The sequence below is a fragment of the Muntiacus reevesi genome, chromosome 7, assembly GCF_963930625.1.
Source record: "Muntiacus reevesi chromosome 7, mMunRee1.1, whole genome shotgun sequence".
NCBI lineage: Eukaryota > Metazoa > Chordata > Mammalia > Artiodactyla > Cervidae > Muntiacus > Muntiacus reevesi.
The window spans coordinates 36224850-36243056 of NC_089255.1; the positions used below are offsets into that span (position 1 = coordinate 36224850).

Consider the following 18207-nt stretch of genomic DNA (forward strand, 5'->3'; position numbering starts at 1 on the left):
AGGTGTGGGATGTCACTGGTTGTCCAGTGGTTAAGACTTGGTGCTCCCAATGCAGGGAGCGTGAGTTCAATTCGTGGTCAGGGAGCTAAGATGCTACATGCCACATGGTGTGGCCAAAAAAAAGAAGAAAAGGAAACCAGGTGTGTCCTAGAACCAAACCAGCGGCCCCAAAGATCTACAGAAAAAAGAAACACAAATTCTGGTTTCAAGATGGCATAGCTCATACTGAAACTCCCCCTTTCTCACCAAAAATATTATATATGATAGAAAAGGCATTTTTAAAACAATAAATATAAAACTCTACTTGAAAACAAAATGGATATGTCATGAGCTAAAAAAGGAGATGCATCCCTAAAATATGAAAGTGGTAAGCTGGATGGAGCTGTCAAGCCTCAGATGCCTCAGGACTGGCTCTTGATGCCTCCATAATGAGGGTAAATTTATCTGAAGGGCACCCTGGGGCAGCTGTCACAACTCAGGATGTTTGGGACAGGACTCTCCCATAGGAGATGTGAACTCCATGTAGAGTCACATATATCTGAAGAAGGCCTATACCGTGAATCAGCAACTCAACAAATGAAAGAGCACACACCCAAGGCATTAGAAGTAAATTAGCCATCCAAAAAGGATTTACAACAGTGAAAGCCCTCTGTTTGGGGTTAGACTGGCTTCGGACCTACTGAGTAGATTGGCTCTTTGTATCCTTCTGCTTGGCGTATGTTCTGGAAACACACTCTATTTGGGGGCAGGAGACAGTTCCAGTGACAATTAGGGAGAGGGACAGAGAAATAGGAAAGGCGGTAGAAGGATAAGTATGCCCAGAGGGACAAGAATGAGACAGGCAGAAGAAAGGAGTGGGTGAGTGGGGAGACATAGGACAAGAAGTCAGTAGAAAGAAAGACAAATAGGCGTGAGAAGGCCGCACGAGCAGAGAGGACAAGAGGAAAGGAGGGAACAGACCTGCAGGCAGGGCGGGAAGGTGCTGCCCCCACGTCTCACCTTCACTTGGCTCTGGATCTGGAAGCTGAAGGTTTCATTCCATTCTGGGTTTCGGCAGTTGGAGATGGTCCTAGTCCTCAGCCTCTTTTGACTGGCGGTGGGCAGCCAGAGGCTCACGAAGCAGTCTGTCAGGCTCACTGTCCGAGGAAGACAAGGGTGAGGGGGTGAGGAGCCAACTCAGGTCTGAAGAGGAGAGAGTGTGAAGGCAGAAGCCAGAGTGAGGCCTCGTCTCAGCTTCAGGTCCCCTCTTGACTCACAGCCCTGACTCTCCAGAGACCTTTGTCCCAGAATCCTGAGAAGGTCATGGGCTGCAGGCTAGAGGTTCGGAGGGGACACAGGCCCCCCTGCCTGTTCTTAAGAATGGAGATGGCCTCTGGCTCCTCTCAGAAGCACCCTGGCTCTTGTCGGTTTGGGAAAAGTTATGGCTGTGACTGTGCAGTTTTTTTGGCTTCCGTGGTGGCTCAAACAGTAAAAAATCTGCTTGCAATGCAGGAGACCTGGGTTCAATCTCTGGGTCAGGAGAATCCCCTGGAGAAAGAAATAGCTAACCACTCTAGTATTTTGCCTAGAGAATCCCATGGACAGAGGAGCCTGGCGGGCTACAGTCTATGGGGTCACAAAGAGTCAGACACGACTGAGCAAATAACATACACAAACACATGACTGGGCGGTTTTCTCTCTGCCAGGGGGCGATCTGAAGGACTAGCCACCCAGAGGTCAAGTTTATCTCTTGCCTTAGCCCAGGGCACCAGGGAAGCCAAATTAAGGCTCAGCTCTGGGCTGCGGGGAAGCAAGGATTAGAAGGGACACCATCTGCTGGGAGTCAGCCCTAAGGCCCAGTGGGGACAGCCTGAGGCAGAACAGGCTATTCAGCAGGATCTTGGGACAGGGAATGCAAACTTCACGTGACTGAACATCTCAGATGCACCCATCTGGGCTCTTTGTATCTATACTGGTCTCCCCACATGGACTGTGTGGCCCAAGAAACCCTCATATCTAAGACCACATACTTTATTTTTCATTCAAAAGAACAACCTGAACGTGGTGATGCTGTGTGTGCTCGGGAGAAGGAGAAAGGCTGTGACCCCAACAGGCTCTCCTAAAGTTAAAGGTCTCCTGGGTTTTCTCTTTGGAGCAGTGGCAGGCATCGGGCGAAAAATGGCACAGAGATAGGAATAGGGTGAAAACCCAGCGTCTTGACACCATTCCACCTGGGAGGAGGGAGGAAGAGGTTCCACAATGGCCCTTGTCAATCTTCTGGCAATCTGCTGGGGGTAATTCCCAGGACACCCACCAGATACATAGAGAATGGGAAAAGTCAATACAGTTTCCAGTGTTAGAGAAACTTCTTCTAGATGATAAAGCAGGGCAGGGATGGGAGTTCTGTACTGATAGGACTGATCCAAACTAGTTCGTAATTATGATTAATAATGTCCTGTGAGAATGGAACCAGGGGTGACCCCTCCCCACCAGACTGACTTAGTCCTATGTTGTTACTACACTGAGAATTTCGTCAGACCTAATAACCATGGCTTACATCATGAGCATCCCTGGTTTCTGATTTCATCCCCTCTGTCTGGTTAATCTTTCAGGCTAATCTTTCACCATTCAATGAACTGGAATTCATGGCCTTCCGCCCATCAAATAGAGGTGAGATAACACTGTCTTTAAATGTCATAATCATCATTAATCCAAACACAGCAGAATCAAAAGAAAATGATGACATCATTGTACCATTCCTTCCATGCCCAACTTGTTCCTCCTCACTGTGAACTCAGGTGTCCTGATTAGACTCTCACATTGAGTCAATTTAACTCCTTGGTGCTCTCCAGCCTGTCCACTTCTCCCTACTTGCATGGCCACTGCCTTGGTGCAGGCCATCTTCATCTCTGCCATCTCTTCATCACTACCCCACTGGGAACCCTGTCTTCTGTCCTGCCCCACCCTCTTCTTTTCTCTTTAGAGAAACCAAAGGGCTCTTTTCCTATCTGTCACCCCACAGTTTAAGATCCTTCAGTGGTTCCCTGCCTTCAAGGAGTCCCACTCACTCAGCACGGCTACCCCCTCCCACTTCCCCAGCCTCACATCCTTCTCCCTATCATCCCAGCCCCGTCCTGTCCGCAAACACACACACACACACACACAGAGGCATTCACACATGCATGCACACACATACTCTTACATGCATGTGCTCACACTCACACTCCAGCCAATCCCAGTGCCCTGTAGGTCTCAGAAGGCCATGCCGTCTTGGCATGAACACCCTCCTCTTCCTCTTTCACACTACTCTTCCTCCACCCTTTCAGGTTACAGAAGGGACCTCCCTCTGGAAGCCTTGCCTAAGCCCCCAGGTCTGGGCCAGGTGCCCCTCGTAGCCCAGAGCCTTCTGCCCTTCTCCTGATGGAGCACTGGCCAGTCTGTACCACAGTGACGGGTTGGTGCATGTTCACCACCACCCCCTGAACCCTGGGAAGCCCAGTGTTGGCACCGCTGGATATTTGTGACTAAATGAATGAGAGAAAACCCCAACTTGCTGCTATTGGGCTATATCAGTAAACCCAGACATTCTAGGCTGAGTCACCACAGATATGGATAGATAAGTTGGCATGTCTAATGACTCTGTTCAGAGGGAGACTCCCTGGGGACCTGCTCAGCCCTCCTGGGCCCTCCCTTCACTTTTCCTGGGCTCCAAGGCCCCTCCTCTTGGCCTGTCTCCTATGCAGGGGGAGCCTGAAGGCAGGGACCCCACAACTCTACACCCACTTGCTTAGCATGATTTCACAAACCCTGGAAAGGCCCCCTTTCCTCTAAGATTCCTTTTCTATCACCAGTCAATGCCTAAAATTGTCCCATTAAATCCACTGGGCTTCCCTGGTGGCTCAGATGGTAAAAAATCTGCCTGCAATGCAGGAAACCCAGTTTGATCCCTGGGTTGGGAAGATGCCCTGGAGAAGGAAATGGCAACCCATTCCAGTATTCTTGTCTGGAGAATCCCTTGGACAGAGGAGCCTGGTAGCTTACAGTCCATGGGGTTGCAGAGTTGGACTCGAAGGAATGACTAACATACACAAATCCACTGAAGTCTCAGAATTTTTGACCTAAGGCTTAAATCTCTAATTAAAATTTAAAAAAAAAGCAACAACTCGTGGAAGAGTCAGCATTGGTCAGACACCCACATGTCAACCACAAATTTTTTTTCCAGTCCTTTTGCAGAGAGCCATTCTGCCTGTCCCCCCTAAGGTAGGGAAGGGGAGTGCAGCCCAAGAGAGGTAATCCTAGAGAGGGAGGATGATGCAGGGAGGCTGCCAAGCCCAGATGACAAGCTGCGGCATCATGAGCTGACTCTAAGGTAGTGGCAATTAAGAGTGCTTAAGCAAGGATGACCCAATTCTGAGAACTTTGGGGAATTTCCTAAGCATACATTGGTTCTAACCTTTGTTCCTCATGAAGTGAAAAAGGGCTTGGTCGTCGGAATGACATATCTCTTTTTCCGGAATGCGGGTGGCCAAGATGACTTAACCATCTCTACTGATATCAAGAACATTATCTTCCTTAGAGACACCCATCTCACACCTCTTGGGCTGCTGGTTTGAATTTTAATTTATCGTCCCGAGAGGAATAAAAACTCTGGACAGCTGCAAGATTTCCAGGCCAATTCTCTTGCAGCCCTGACCCAGCTCCTTGATGAGGGACCCACCCTCGAATCTCATCCCTTTGGGGCTCCTGGAAATCTTAGAAACTTAGGCGCCTCTTACAGGACTGAACCAGAGAGGAGCTCATTTTTGATCTAAGCCAGGAGGAATGATTTGGGGCGAAGGTGACCCAGGACCTGCAAGATGTCAGGATAGTCTCAACCCAGGCAAGGCAGAAACAGAACCCAGCCCATGACAACTGTGAAACCAGATACAGCATGACCTGGGCTGACACCCCCAGACACCATGACTTCCCTCAATTCTGTTCCTCAGGAAAATGAGGAAAACACAGACATGTTCCAAAGGGGACCAGGTACCCCTAAAGGGCAGTTTGTGTACCAGAGGCACATGTGGGGAAGAGAGAGAGGAGGTGGTGGGCCAGACCTTAGCCTGTTTCTCTGGCTGCCTGCTCCCTACCTCACCTCCACCCCTGGGGCCTGCAGGTGATGGGTGTAACAGGAAGGGCCCTGGATAGTGGGAGGGTCTGAGAGCACAGGTATAGGCCTGCCCAAGAGTGTGAGGCCCGCATGACACGCAGGGCAGGGACAGAGCCACCTCTAGAGGAGCCAAGGCAGGTGAGGCCACTGCGGGCATGTGAAAGTTGTGACTTGTCCCCAAGGGGTGTGGGGTAAGGTGTCTGATGACCCACCCTGGCGTGGAAATGAAGGCAAAAGAGGCAACCAGGCTCTGGATCCAGGGGACATTTCCAGGCTCCTCACGTCACTTACTGGTGGCCTGGGAGGCCCCAAGAAGCCCAAGAAGTCCCTAGCCCCCTGGCCGACCTGGGAATGGAGCCATGCTGGCTGCAACTGATGGCATGGGCTCTGGACACTCACCCTCCCAGGGACGGGGTTGAATCCTGCCTGGTCCTTTTGTTCTCTCCCGGGATGTAGGGCCCTCCCTTCCCCACCTCCGCACTCATCCTTGCATTGCAGTGTTGCGGCGACAGCTTTGCAGCAGGCTGTCAGCCTTTCCCCAACACTCCTGTGCCATCTGCACAGAAGCCCTCAGGAGGTCATGCAATCCCTGCCTCAAGGACTAGGGTGCCATTAGATTCTCATCCATCCTCTGAATAGCCCGGGCTCCTTCTCCTGGCTTGTCCTTCCTACCCCTTAGCGGGCCAGACCTGGGATCAAACACTGATTCTGCTTTAGGCAGTTAATCCTCATATACAAACGGGTCCCACAGCACTGCCCTCAGGTTGGGGAGGATGAGTGGCATCTGGCCCCAGGCAGGCCCCCAGCAGGTACTGGGGGTGAAATGCAGGAGGAGCCCTCCCCCAGATTGGGCTCCCAGACCTCTGCATGCTCACAGCTTGTCCCCTCAGACCTCAGGCTCTTGAAGCAGCCTTCCTTAGCTACTCCCAGTTTTCAGTGTCCTTTAAATCCTGTGGTGACAAGATCAGAATGCCATCCTCTATTAAAGAAAGTGAGAGTATTAGGTGTTCAGTCATGTTCCACTTTTGCAACCCCATGGACTGGTAGCCTGCCAGGCTCCTCTGTCCGTGGAATTCTCCAGTCAAGAACACTGGAATGGGTAGCCATTCCCTTCTTGAGGGGATCTCCCTGACCCAGGGATCAAACCCAGGTCTCTTGCACTGCAGGTGGATTCTTTACCATCTGAGCCCCCAGGGAAGCCCGCCACTCTCTATTTCCGCTCCATATGATTGCTTTGCATATAGATGCCTCCCCTCGTGTCGGGCTCTCCCAGCACAGCCAAGCCCCAGGGTGAGGGCAACATAAGGGAGCTTTGGGGAACCTGGAGCCCCTGGGCCATTCCTGTGTGGTTGCCAGTATGTGGGGACCCCCTCAGTCATGGGCCCTGACACAGAGCTTTCTCCTCCTTGAGGGCCAGGCTTCCTCCCTGGATGGCGGGGAGATGAGGGCAGCATAGGGAGGGACTTCTGTTCTACCTACCCAGATGCCTACATTTCTTCCTGAAACCAGAGACTTCTCTGGGCCCCCGTGGCCTAGGAATGCAGCAGGGCCAAGGATGGAAGGGAAATTAAAGTAGCAAGAAGACCCTGCACAAAGAGCCCTGGCGAGTCAACCACATCCCTGGGCTGAACTGCAGAACTGGGGCCCCTGGCAGGCACTGTCGGGCCCATTTGGAATCCAGGTCCTGAGAAGAGCACTGGGGCTGATTGGCTCCATAGTCCCCAAGGGCCTCCCCTTCCCTTCCATCCCAACAGCCCCTAAACCCATGCCCAGGGTGGGGGAAGCTGACTCCTGGAAGGGGTCCCAGGGAGGGGAGAGTGGGGAGGAGAGAGTGAGGTGGACAGCTGAGCGAGGACTGCAGGGGCTGCTGGTGTCAAGGTTGCAGCTACAAGGAGGGGCCTGGAAAAATGATACAAACCTCAAAGTCTAAAATACAACTTGAATACAGAACACACAGAGATACACATATGCACACACACACACACACACACACACACACACAGAGCGACCCCTGACCATTTCCCCTCTAGGCCTGTCTCCATCCTGGCCCCAGAGGTGGAGAGGAGGGAGAGAAGAAAGAGGGGGAGACTCACCCACATCGGCCTGTCGGACGTTCTTCATGCAGATGACCCTCACTGTCAGCAGGTGGCATGGAGACAGCCCCTCCTGTGGAAGGAGAGGACCCTGGACTCACTCTTCATGCAGTGGTGGCAGGTGGCCTTGGCGGAGAGAGCAGGTCAATCTGGCACAGGCTCCCACTGCCCAGACTCCAGTAACCTCTCCCCTCCAACCATCTGCAGTCTGGAGAATGCTTCTGGTCCCCAGGGGGTCCAAGGCTCTGGAGGTGAGGGGCCTTGTCCTCTGTCCTCGGAGACAACACACCCCAGAGGAAGGACAGTTTCACACCTCTTCTTTCCTTGTCTTTCCTATTTGGATCTTGGAGTTGGAAGCCCTTTTCCTGAGCATTTTACCAAGGTTTAGAGGAGTCTTTTTTTTTTTTTAACTGGAGGATAATAACAATCTTGTGATGATTTTTGCCATATATCAACATGAACCATCCCTAGGTATACATATGTCCCCTCCCTCTTAAACCTCCTTCCCCATCCGATCCTTCTGGGTTGTCATGAAGTACCGCCTTTGGGTTCCCTATGTCATATAGCAAATTCCTACCGGCTATCTATTTTACATACAGCAATGTTTCATTGCTACTCTCTCAAATCATCCCACTCTCTCCTTCCCTCACTGGGTCCAAAAGTCTATCCTTTATGTCTGCGTTCCATGAGTCTTTTTACTGTCCACTTACAGCCCGTGCCCATGGCAGACACCATCAGACTCCTCCAACCCACCCAGTGATGTTTATAGAGGCCTCTGAACTGGAACCCTTTACACTCTGAGTAATCCACTCCATGTTACAAGAGTCACCTTCTACTCTTTTGAGAAAATGCAATTCTTCTCTCTTTAAAATAATATTAGGGTTTAGGGGAAACCATGAGAGTGTGAAGAAAAAAGGAGTCCCCAAAATGCCAATACTCTGAGAAGATCACTATGTATAAATACTTTTATTTTCAACTCAGACTGTCCACAGATAGTTCATCTGCCTTGGCTATTGTCAGATAATATTTGTAATATAATCTACTGAACACGTACTCTAGTAGGGGCAGGGTGGGTACAGTGGGAGACTTGGATCTTGGCCGGTGAGACGTCCCCCTCAGTTGGCCTTGCAGGGGTCCCGGGGCAGAGAGTACAGTGCAGGCTGATCATGGCCTTCTCCCAGGGCCCTCCAGCCTCAGGCCGGTGGATGATCTGGGGGCCGGGGACAGTCAGGTTCAGTCCTTGAAGCAGCAGCAAACCTTTCCCTGATCCCCGCTCCAAGCCCTAATGGTGGTAGATCTCTCCATGGGTCACAGTCCAGGGGACCTGCCCTCATTTGGGTGTGCTGAGGAGCCAGAGGCCCAACTGGGTCCTGGGTGCCTGGCTCCCTGAGTGATGTCACCTGGACAGTGTCTGGGGACCTGGCCCTGGGGAGCCACCAGCTGAGATCTGCCTCCTCAATTGAGCCTCGCACTGTGGGAGGACCTAGCCTGGGTGCTGGACAAATGCTCCCAAGCAGGGTAACTGGCCTGCCTAGGGAGCTTCCACCTCTTAGCAGAGTCCGGACCTCAGAGAGGAAAAGATGAGCCTAGAGACCTTGCCCTTTCTTGTCAGAATGGAGGATAATATTTGTTTTTAACACCAAAAACATTTTGTACTGGGGTATAACCAATAGGATAACATTTGGTTTGGTGGAGATTTACAGGAACACTGTGACCTGACCATGACCTGACCTCAAGAACAAAGGCACATATATACAATGCAATATTACTCGGCCATAAAAAAGAATGAAATTGTGCCATTTGCAGAGATGTGGATGGACCTAGAAACTGTCATACAGAGTGAAGTTAAGTCAGAAAGAAAAAACAAATATCATATATTTATGCATGTATATAGAATCTAAAAAAATGGTACAGATATTTGCAAAGCAGAAATACAGACACAGACGTAGAGAACAAATGTATGGACACCAAGGAGGGCAAAGGGGGTGGGATGAATTTGGAAATTGGGGTTGACATATATACCCTACTAGGTTTAAAACAGATAACTAATGAGAACCTACTGTTAGCACAGGGAACTCTACTCACTGCTCTGTGGTGACCTAAATGGGAAGGAAATCCAAAAAAGAGGGGAGATATACGAACAGCTGATTCACTTTTCTGCACGGCAGAGATGAACAGCATTGAAACACAAGTAAGCCCCAATTTAAAAAAAGGATCCGACACTAAAAAGTTTGCAACGACTAACCACTCTCCTTCCTCATCTTTCCTAGGAAAGGGCTTTGCTGAAAGCATTTGGGGAGCTCAGGGGTTTTTAAGGCATGACCCATCTCCTTGCATGGCCCTGCAACAAACCTTTCTCTGTTCCAGACTCCAGCATTTTGGTTTTGTTTGGCCTCACATCAGGTGCACATTAATGCGTCAGGTACAGAGATTTGCATTTGGTAACATTACTATTTTCCAGATACTTCTCTTACCGTTTCTAATTTCATAAAACCTTTATAATAGCAGTATTGCTGTCTTTTTAAAAATTAAATAATTGACATATAACATTGCATGAGTTTGAGGTATACAACATAATGTATTTGATGATATATGTGTTTAGTATTGTCATATGGTTACCACAAGAAGTTTAGTTATCTATCATCACACATAATTAAAAATTTTTTTTCTTGTCATGAGAACTGCTATTTTGATGTCTGTCCTTCCATCCTCTACTGAGGCTTAATTTGTTCTTTTTTTCTTTTTATTTTTTAATTGAAGGATAATTGCTTCATGGAATTGTGTTGGTTTCTGTCAAACATCAACATGAATCAGCCATAGATATACATATGTCCCCACCCTCTCTCTCTCTCTTTTTGATGTGGACCATTTTTAAAGACTTTTATTGAATTTGTTACAATATTGTTTGTTGTGTGTTTTGGTTTTTTGACCAGGAGGCACAGGGGATTTTAACTCCCTGACCAAGGATCAAGCCTGCACCGCTTGCACTGGAAGGCAAAAATTTAACCACTGGACCACCAGGGAATTTCCTGAGGCTTCATTCTAACCAAGAACAATAGGACAATGACTGGAAAGGCTATTGCTTGGTCCCTGAGATCCACATATAAGTCAGCTTTAGGGCCTTTTCCTCCTCTTTCCCCAACAGCTGCCTCAAAGTTTGAACAAAGCCATACTGACAGTCACATACAGGTCTGAGGATTCTTTTTGTGAGATTAACTCTGAAACACTGAATATTTTTGTGGTCAATCCCTTGCTCTAATGGGATTGCCTTTTGAACTTTGTCACTTGGACCAAAGGCTACACATAGCACTTCTCTTCTGGTTCTGGAAATAAGACTGTGCCTTTGGGCAGACCCCTTCCAGGCACGTGGGTCCTCATATGGGCAGAGCACGTGTCCTGGTCTGATCCAGGGAGGAGGTGGGAGTCAGCTTTCATCCAGGAGTGCAGCTCCGGTAAAGCCTGACCCACTTCTTCAGAGCACAGCTAGAGGACTCCAAGCCAAGGCCTCGGCCCAGGCAGGGGTCACCACGTCTCTGAACCCAGGAGCCCGGTCCTCTCAGCCACCACAGCCCTTTTCCTGCCTCCAGGAGGGGCTGTCCTTGGCCCTGCCCAGCTCCCTTCTGTCTTCCCTGGGAGGGAATGAGCATCCACAGCTTCCTGTAGGATGTCACTCGGGGTCTCCCTGCCTTCCAGGAAAAGCTGTCTGCTGTCATCTAACCCTGTACCTTCCGACAAAGTCGACCATTTCTTCTACTCTAACTCAGCACCACTAATCCTTACAGCACCCTAAAAGAAGTTATTGTTAGCCTCGCTTTACAGATGGAGACTCTGAGCCTAAGTCCTTTGCTTCAGGCACTCAGCTCGAATCAAAGGAAATTGAGTTTGCATCCAGTTCTGATTTTTGTGTGTGTGTGATGTAGACCACTGCTGTCTTATATTTTGGCTTTTTGGCTATGTGGCATGTGGGATCTGAGCTTCCCAACCAGAGACTGAACCCATGTCCCTTGCATTGGAAGGCGACGTTAAAACTTCCAATGAGCTTTGTCACTGGTGGACCACTGGACTACCAGGGAAGTCCCCTAACTCTAATTCTTAAGTCTGTGTTCATAACTACGATTATATTGTCACCTTAAACTTGAAAGTGACCCTCAACAAACATGAAGACAGATACTGCTTGCCCCAATCTTCTCTGAAAGTCTGTTTTCCTCGCAGAATTTTTATTTCATCTTGAATTATCCCAAAGCCCCCAAATAACCCCCACACACTGGCAGTCCTTCTACTTTCAGTACTCTTCTGACACATTCCACCATCTCTCCCTTTATCAAACAACCAGAGCACGTCAGAACTGTAACAGCTCTTAAGAGAAGTTCCCACTTTCTAGCAGCCACAGAGGGCTGCTTTGTGGTCTGGAGCCTCAGCTTACACCTTTAGCCCAGGAATTTTCAGGAGACACCCAGTTGCAAAGTACTCTGCAAAGCACTCGTCCATCTGCCAGCAGGGAGACACAGCCTTGAGGGTGTGAGAGAGAGCCCAGAAGGGCCGTGCTGGGAGGAAGGCAGCAGGAACATGGGACTCAGGTCTTAGGGCCAGATGATTCCAGGAATTAAGTCTATGAAAAATGACCTTCTGGGATTAAAGTGAGTGTATATATTTTGCTCCTGATATAATTAGCTCAATTGGAGAGATGCTAGGCATATGCAAAACTTCATGGCCCCAGAGCTAATGAACACACACTAGAAAGATGTGATAGATCAAAGGATAGTGTCTGTGACTATGGGAACTAGAAACTGGTGGGTTTATGGAACCCAAGTGTATGGGGTGGCTTATGGGATCCGGGTAAGAACTTCAGGGGCTTGGACAAGCTCATCCCTCTGATAGGATGTGCTAGCTGGGTATCAGAGTGAACTTTTAACAGCCGATATGGCCAGGCACCAACTATTCTGAAGCCCAGGATCAGGGATGGGTGGTAATCCTCCAGTTCATGAGGGCACTGGAGGGTCCAGGGATAAGGATCATAGAGCACTCAGGAGGTTGGAGCTCAAGGCAGGGACGATTTGGCAACTAGTGGAGAAGTGTATTTAGAGACTTTAACAACCAGGACTGCTGTGTAGGGATGGGGAGGCGGGGACGGGACTGGATGGCAGGTTTCTGGGACGCCATGGCTCAGGCTGGAGGCACACCTGGCTCCAGCCTCCTCCTGGCCTTGGTCTTTGGGGTTGGTTTCATCAGGACTCTATTTCCCCCGAAACCTCGTTAGGACGGGGGCATCTTGCCAGCTCATGTGGAGAAAAGCTTGACTCTCAGGATTGATTATTTTGCAATCCAATATTACCCCTTCCCAGCCCCTTACTTTATAGACAGGGCTTTGGTGGGGAGGTTGGGAACACAATTCATTACCCTTCTTTCGTGTGCCAGGCTCTGCTCCACCTGGGGGCACAGTATCTATTCTCATCTAGGCCCCCTGCCCCAACGAGACTCTGAGGAAGGCACTACTATTCCTCTTTGCAGAGAAGACGACCAAGGTTAAAGAGCTTGCATCTCAAACGGGGTCATACAGCCCAGAAGGGGCGGGGCCAGGACTCAGGTGTAGATGTACTTGGCTGCAGAGCAGAGCCCATGTCCTCCACTTGGAGGCTGGCCCTCACCGCGAATTAACCAACTCAGTTAATAGCTTGCTCCGGGTCATGCACTAGAGTAGTTAACAGCAGAGGCAGGAGTAAAATCCTCAGCTCCCATTTGGGAACTATCCTAACACCCCAGAAAATTAGCTGTCACCACACATTAGAAGAATATTTAGTTACAGGTGGGCTCCCAGGGTCTGGCTCCCAGGTAAGGGTGAGAGTTGGGGGGAGGGTATGACAACCATATTTCAGAAGTAGTAAAGATCAAGCCTACCCTAACCAAACCAGCCCACGAGGTCTGGGTGCTGATGAGGGAAGATGGCTCCCTGGAAGCCAGTGGGAACTCCCCTCTGCAGGGCTTCTCAGGGCAGGGCTGGCTGGTGATGCCACCTCCTTGCTGGAGAGGTGGTTGCATCCATCAGTTTCCTGCAACACTTGTGTCAGAGCTCAGGACAGCCTGTGGTAGCTTCCAGGAGGCAAGGACCCTCCCTAAAAGGAGAGCATGTGGATGGGGACACTATGGGCCCCTAGAATGTTTCCCTGCTAGTCTGAGCAGCTCCCCAGACCCGTTCCCTTTTATCACTCAGACTGGGTGAGGGGTTAGGGCAAGAAGTCCTAGCTCTGAGTTATGGACCCCCCAGGACCTGAGAGGGAAGAGTGCAGCTCTCTGTCCTTTCTGTGGAGGTTTCTCCTCACTCAAGCTCCTGGAGGCTCAATGAGACAAGGGAGACAGGAACACGTATGGACTAGAGGTTCTTTGAGCACCCCGGGGGCTGTACAGAAACAGCCCAGAAGGTGACATCCATCCTGGACCGGTCACTGGGGCACCGGGCACCACACAGCCTGGAACTTCCCTCCTGGGATCCTTGGAGACTGAGCAGGGTCTCCACCTCCCACCCCAAGACAGAGCACTTCCGAGGCATCGTTCATCTTGTTCCATGATCTAGGGTGGGCCGGGGGAAGGTCAACAGGAAGATGTCACTGCTGACAGTGCTTGCCATGGCATGCTGGTAGCAAACTGGGAGTCTGAGATGAGGTGGGAAAGCCCAGACAGAACTGGTCCAGAGCCCTGGAGGTTTGACCCATGAACCTGGGGTCTCCCTGAGAGCTGTTACATGGACCCAGGGGCCTCGACCACAAAACTAGGAGGGACACTTCATGGCCAGTGGGAACAGGTCGACAATGGCTCTGGTCTTCACCTGACATCACACCACACACTCACGGCAGGCAGTTCGACAGGTCCACAGGGTGAAAGCCTGCTCGCTGCTAGGAGTGGCCAAATGTGACCCATCCCCGGCAGTGCTGAGCACTTCCTGGGTGCTGCTGGCCCCAGGACAGCCCTGAGCCACTCCCATGCATCTTGTCAAGTTTGTGGGTATCTGAAGCTGGGCCAGACTCTGTCCCCAGTGCCAAGCAGGGGCTGCCCTAGCCAAGGGGCTCCGTGTCTCTGAAGTCTGCCATGACCCCAGCCCTCTCTGAGTGTGTCTCCTGCCCTCGGCTCCTGGCCCACCCACCCAGCCCTTTTCCCTCACCTCCAAGGCACAGGTGGCCGCGGGCCTGTCCCCGTCCTCTTGGCATGAGTCTGGCGGGTAGTGGGAGACCCAGACGGGCATCTGCTTCTGGAGCATCATGTGGCTCTGTAGCTGGCTGGTGAGATGGGGAATTTATACTCTGACTCAGAGCTCCGCCCTCCAGAGGATTCTCGGCAGTGGCTGGATTGCTCTGGGAGGGGCTCAAGCTGGTAGACGGGTTGAGTCCTGGACCCAGGTCTCTTCATATCAAGGGAAACTGAGGGCTTCAGATCCTGAAAATGCAGGAACCGGTAGGGTGAGCAGTCTGCTGCCCCCAGGAGAACATCAGGCTGTCCAGTGGGCCAGGGAGTGGCAGGAAGAGGCTGATAGACCCTGCGGACCCCAGGATTAGCCCAGCCGCGATTGGGGGATGCTCTGTCTCTGCAGCTTGTGAGGGTCCTGGCTCAGAGTTGCCGTCTGGGGGATGTGTCCTCCCTCCTAACTCTACTTAGTCCCATGGCTCAGTACCTCAGAAGCTGTGGGCAGGGACCTCAGGAGAGGCAGGGACCGTGACCAGGACTCCAAAGTTAGAGGATGAGGAAAAGAAAGTAACTGCTCTAATCCTTGGTGATGAGGAGTTAAGGGCAAGTGCTCCCTGCCCTCCCTCATGGGAGGCCAACGGAGGGAGGGCGAGCCCAGCCCCTGTCTGGGCTCAGGGCAGCTTCAAGGATGCTCCCACCCCACCCGGCTGATCCTTATCTCTGTCCTGGTGGTTGGCTTACTTGGGGGACCTGTGAGGTGGCTTTGCTTGCTCGGCTGCCCAGCTGGGTACACTGGGAGTTTCCTGCCTGAGCTATCGCCTGGGGCCACACAACCGGCTTTTCTGGCTCGTGGATTAATGTGATTTTATGAAACGCAGGGTGAATCTGAATGCAGGGCTGACTAGACTCCAATGCAGAGAGGGAACCTGGTTGGTGGTATCTGTGGAGCCTTCTCCTGTGTAGGAGGTGGACGTCCCCTCCCTGCTCCTCTCTGCCTTCCCAGGACCTCCAGAGGGGGATGGGGCCTTAGCTTGGACCCCTCCCAGCTTGCATCCTTGTCTGTTTTTGCCATCCCCCTCTGCCGAGGACACAAACTCACCACTCACACTCCTTGGTGAACTCTTGCTTTTTAGTCGTTAGGTCATGTCCAACTCTTTTGTGACCCTATGGACTGTTCCCTATCAGGTTCCTCTGCCCATGGGATTCTCCAGGCAAGAATTCTTGAGTGGGTTGCCATGCCCTTTTCCAGGGATATCTTCCCAACCCAGGGATCGAACATGCGGCTCCTGCATTGGCAGGCGGATTCTTCACTACCAAGCCACCAGACAAGTCCTTGGTAGATTCTACTATATTGGATTTAGTTCACAACATTTATTGAGCACCTACTGCATACACACTACTAAGAGAGGAAATCCCAGGCTTGAAGCTGCTGACAGTCCAGCCAGGGAGCCCAATGCTTTCAACCCCTCAGAAGTTCAGACCTCTGAGTCTGTTATGCTAAAAGGGGATATCCTAGAAGGAGCAGTATAAACCCTTTCCATTTGTAAACATCTGTGGTTTACAGAGCTAATAAACCGTGGTTTAGAGAGCACAGAAGCTGGAAAATGAGTGTCAGCTGGGAAGGGAAAGACTGGGTGTGAGATGGCTTCATGGAGGAGGTGGCACCTGTTGAGTCTTGGAGGATGGACAGGGTTGCAATAGCTAATGATAGGTGAGAAAGGCATGCTGGGAGAAGGAGCAGCATGAGGAGGAGGAGGGAGGCCAGAAATCGGTATGCTCAGGAATGTACGTGGTCTGGTATCAGAGTAGTGAGCTGTGTGGGAGGAGGTATAGGGGGTGAGTGGGATATGAAGGGTGGTGGGGGGTGCGCAGAGAGAAGGGAGGCTCTGTGGAAGAACAATCTGGAAAGATACATTAGGGCCCCATAGCTGTGACCTTTAAAATCTGTGCTTTAAGTTTGGACTTATTCTCTAGGCAATGGGGAGCCATAATGGTTTTTGAGCAAGAGAGTGACATGATCAGAGCTGAACTTTGGGGAAGCAATGCTGATTGATGTTGTGGACTATCCAGCCCACAGCAGTGCAGTGTCCTGAGCTTGATAAGGTGAGGGTTGTGGTGAGGGAAGGGCGACTTTTCCTCTTGAGGAGGCCATGTGCTGCCCATTCCCTCCACCCACCCCTTCACCACCAAACAGGCCCAGGGCAAGCCCCAGATTCCTAAGCATTCCTCAATGTCCAGAACTTGAAGGAGCCTAGCCACCACTCCCCTTGCCCTCCCCCAACTCCATCCAGCCTAGGCAGTATATGCAAAATCTGGCTCTCCAATCCTTGTATTTCTTCATTTGTCCATTAACTCCTCAAGAGCAGGGCCTCACTTAGGTTGAATGAAATAAAACTGAATAGGAGGCTAACAGGAGGGAGGGTGGAAGTTTCTTCCTCTGCACACTCTACACAGTCTCTGACCCAGGTGGGAGCTGTTACAACAGCAAAGAGAGCAGACCCACCTGCCAGCATGCACTGTCTGGCTCTGGTGACGGGGTGTGGTCAGGAAGTAAACAGTGAAGAATCCGTGATCTACTAAGAGGACAAGAGAGGGCTGAGCCAAGCAGTAAATCGACCGTGTGGACTCTAGTCGAGCAGGAGGGGGCAGAGGCCTGGGTGGGAATGGTGGGAGTGGGCTGGAAAGGCAAGCAGTGCCAGGCACAAGGCAACGTCCACACTGTGGGTGAAGGGTGCCTAACTGCCTTCTCCAATCCAGGGTGTCTCTGAATGAGCATAAAGTTTAAGCTAGTTTTCTTGGTACACTGCTGATGCTCCAGATCAATGCCCCTGCACCCAGAGTTCCTTCCTGTGGAAAGTCTGACGCCATTTCCGCACAAAGTGGAGGGGACTCAGTTTCTTTCTACCCACTGCCCTTTCCTCCCTGATGAGCAGAGAGCCTGAGATCTCCCCAGAGACCCCCAATCTGCTCCTCTGAGCCCCTACCTCTGTCTATATCTGGGGTTCTTGTTAACTGACTCTTATTGATTGGGGTGACCCGGATCTGTCTTCACCGGCAGCCTCTTAGCTTCAGGTAACCCAGCATTGAAAAGTACATTCCTCCCCAGTGGCCCAGCTAACTAACATCTCTCCCAGGAGAACTGGCAAGGATGAATTCTTCACTTTCCCTCTTTCAAGATACCTGGGAGCCTGCCCTTCCTTCCCACCCCATCTGCAGCATTTGATTCTCAGCTGTCTGCCTCTCACGAGTTCCTCCCCCACACACCTGGCTGACCAGTGACCTTTATAACTGCCCCCCTCCACCTGCCATTCTACTGCTTAACTCATCTAATGCTCTTGCATTCTTGTCAAAAATTCTGGATTCTCGTACTTTCCATAAGCCAAGTAGAGCCTAGAAACAACCCTAGGTATGTATGAAATTTCATTATATGATGAAGGAAGTATTTTAAATCAGTGAGAAAAGGATGGACTATTCGTTATTGGAAAAGTTAGCTGACCATTTGGAATAAAATAAAGTTATAAAGTTAAACTGTATAACCACACAAAAATGAATTCAGACAGATTAAATATCCACACATTAAAACAACACTATAGAAGATTTAAAATAAAATATTAATATTAGAGAATGAAGAAGATGAAGAGGATTTTTCTAAATAAGGTATGAAAACTAGAAACCAATAGGGAAATGTGGTCGAATTTAAAAAAAGAGAAATGTAAAACTGGGGAAAAGCAAAAGAAGCCATAAGCACAGTTCTACCTCCAAAACAAATCCCAAATTTCTTCCTCTTAAGAAGTATCTGTGGGTAACAAACTC

The 18207-nt window shown here is 50.5% G+C and overlaps 1 protein-coding gene across 1 annotated transcript in view; it reads right to left on the reverse strand.

The window, feature by feature from the left end:
• Positions 1-14470, reverse strand: part of PLA2G4E (phospholipase A2 group IVE) — a 39628-nt gene extending 25158 nt beyond the window's left edge. Inside the window, exons 1-3 of the mRNA XM_065942028.1 lie at positions 14375-14470; positions 7222-7294; positions 1000-1136 (exon numbers count right to left, since the gene is read on the reverse strand). Coding sequence (XP_065798100.1) covers positions 1000-1136; positions 7222-7294; positions 14375-14470 — 306 coding nt within the window. The remainder of the gene's footprint in view (positions 1-999; positions 1137-7221; positions 7295-14374) is intronic.
• Between the last annotated feature and the right edge of the window lie 3737 nt (positions 14471-18207).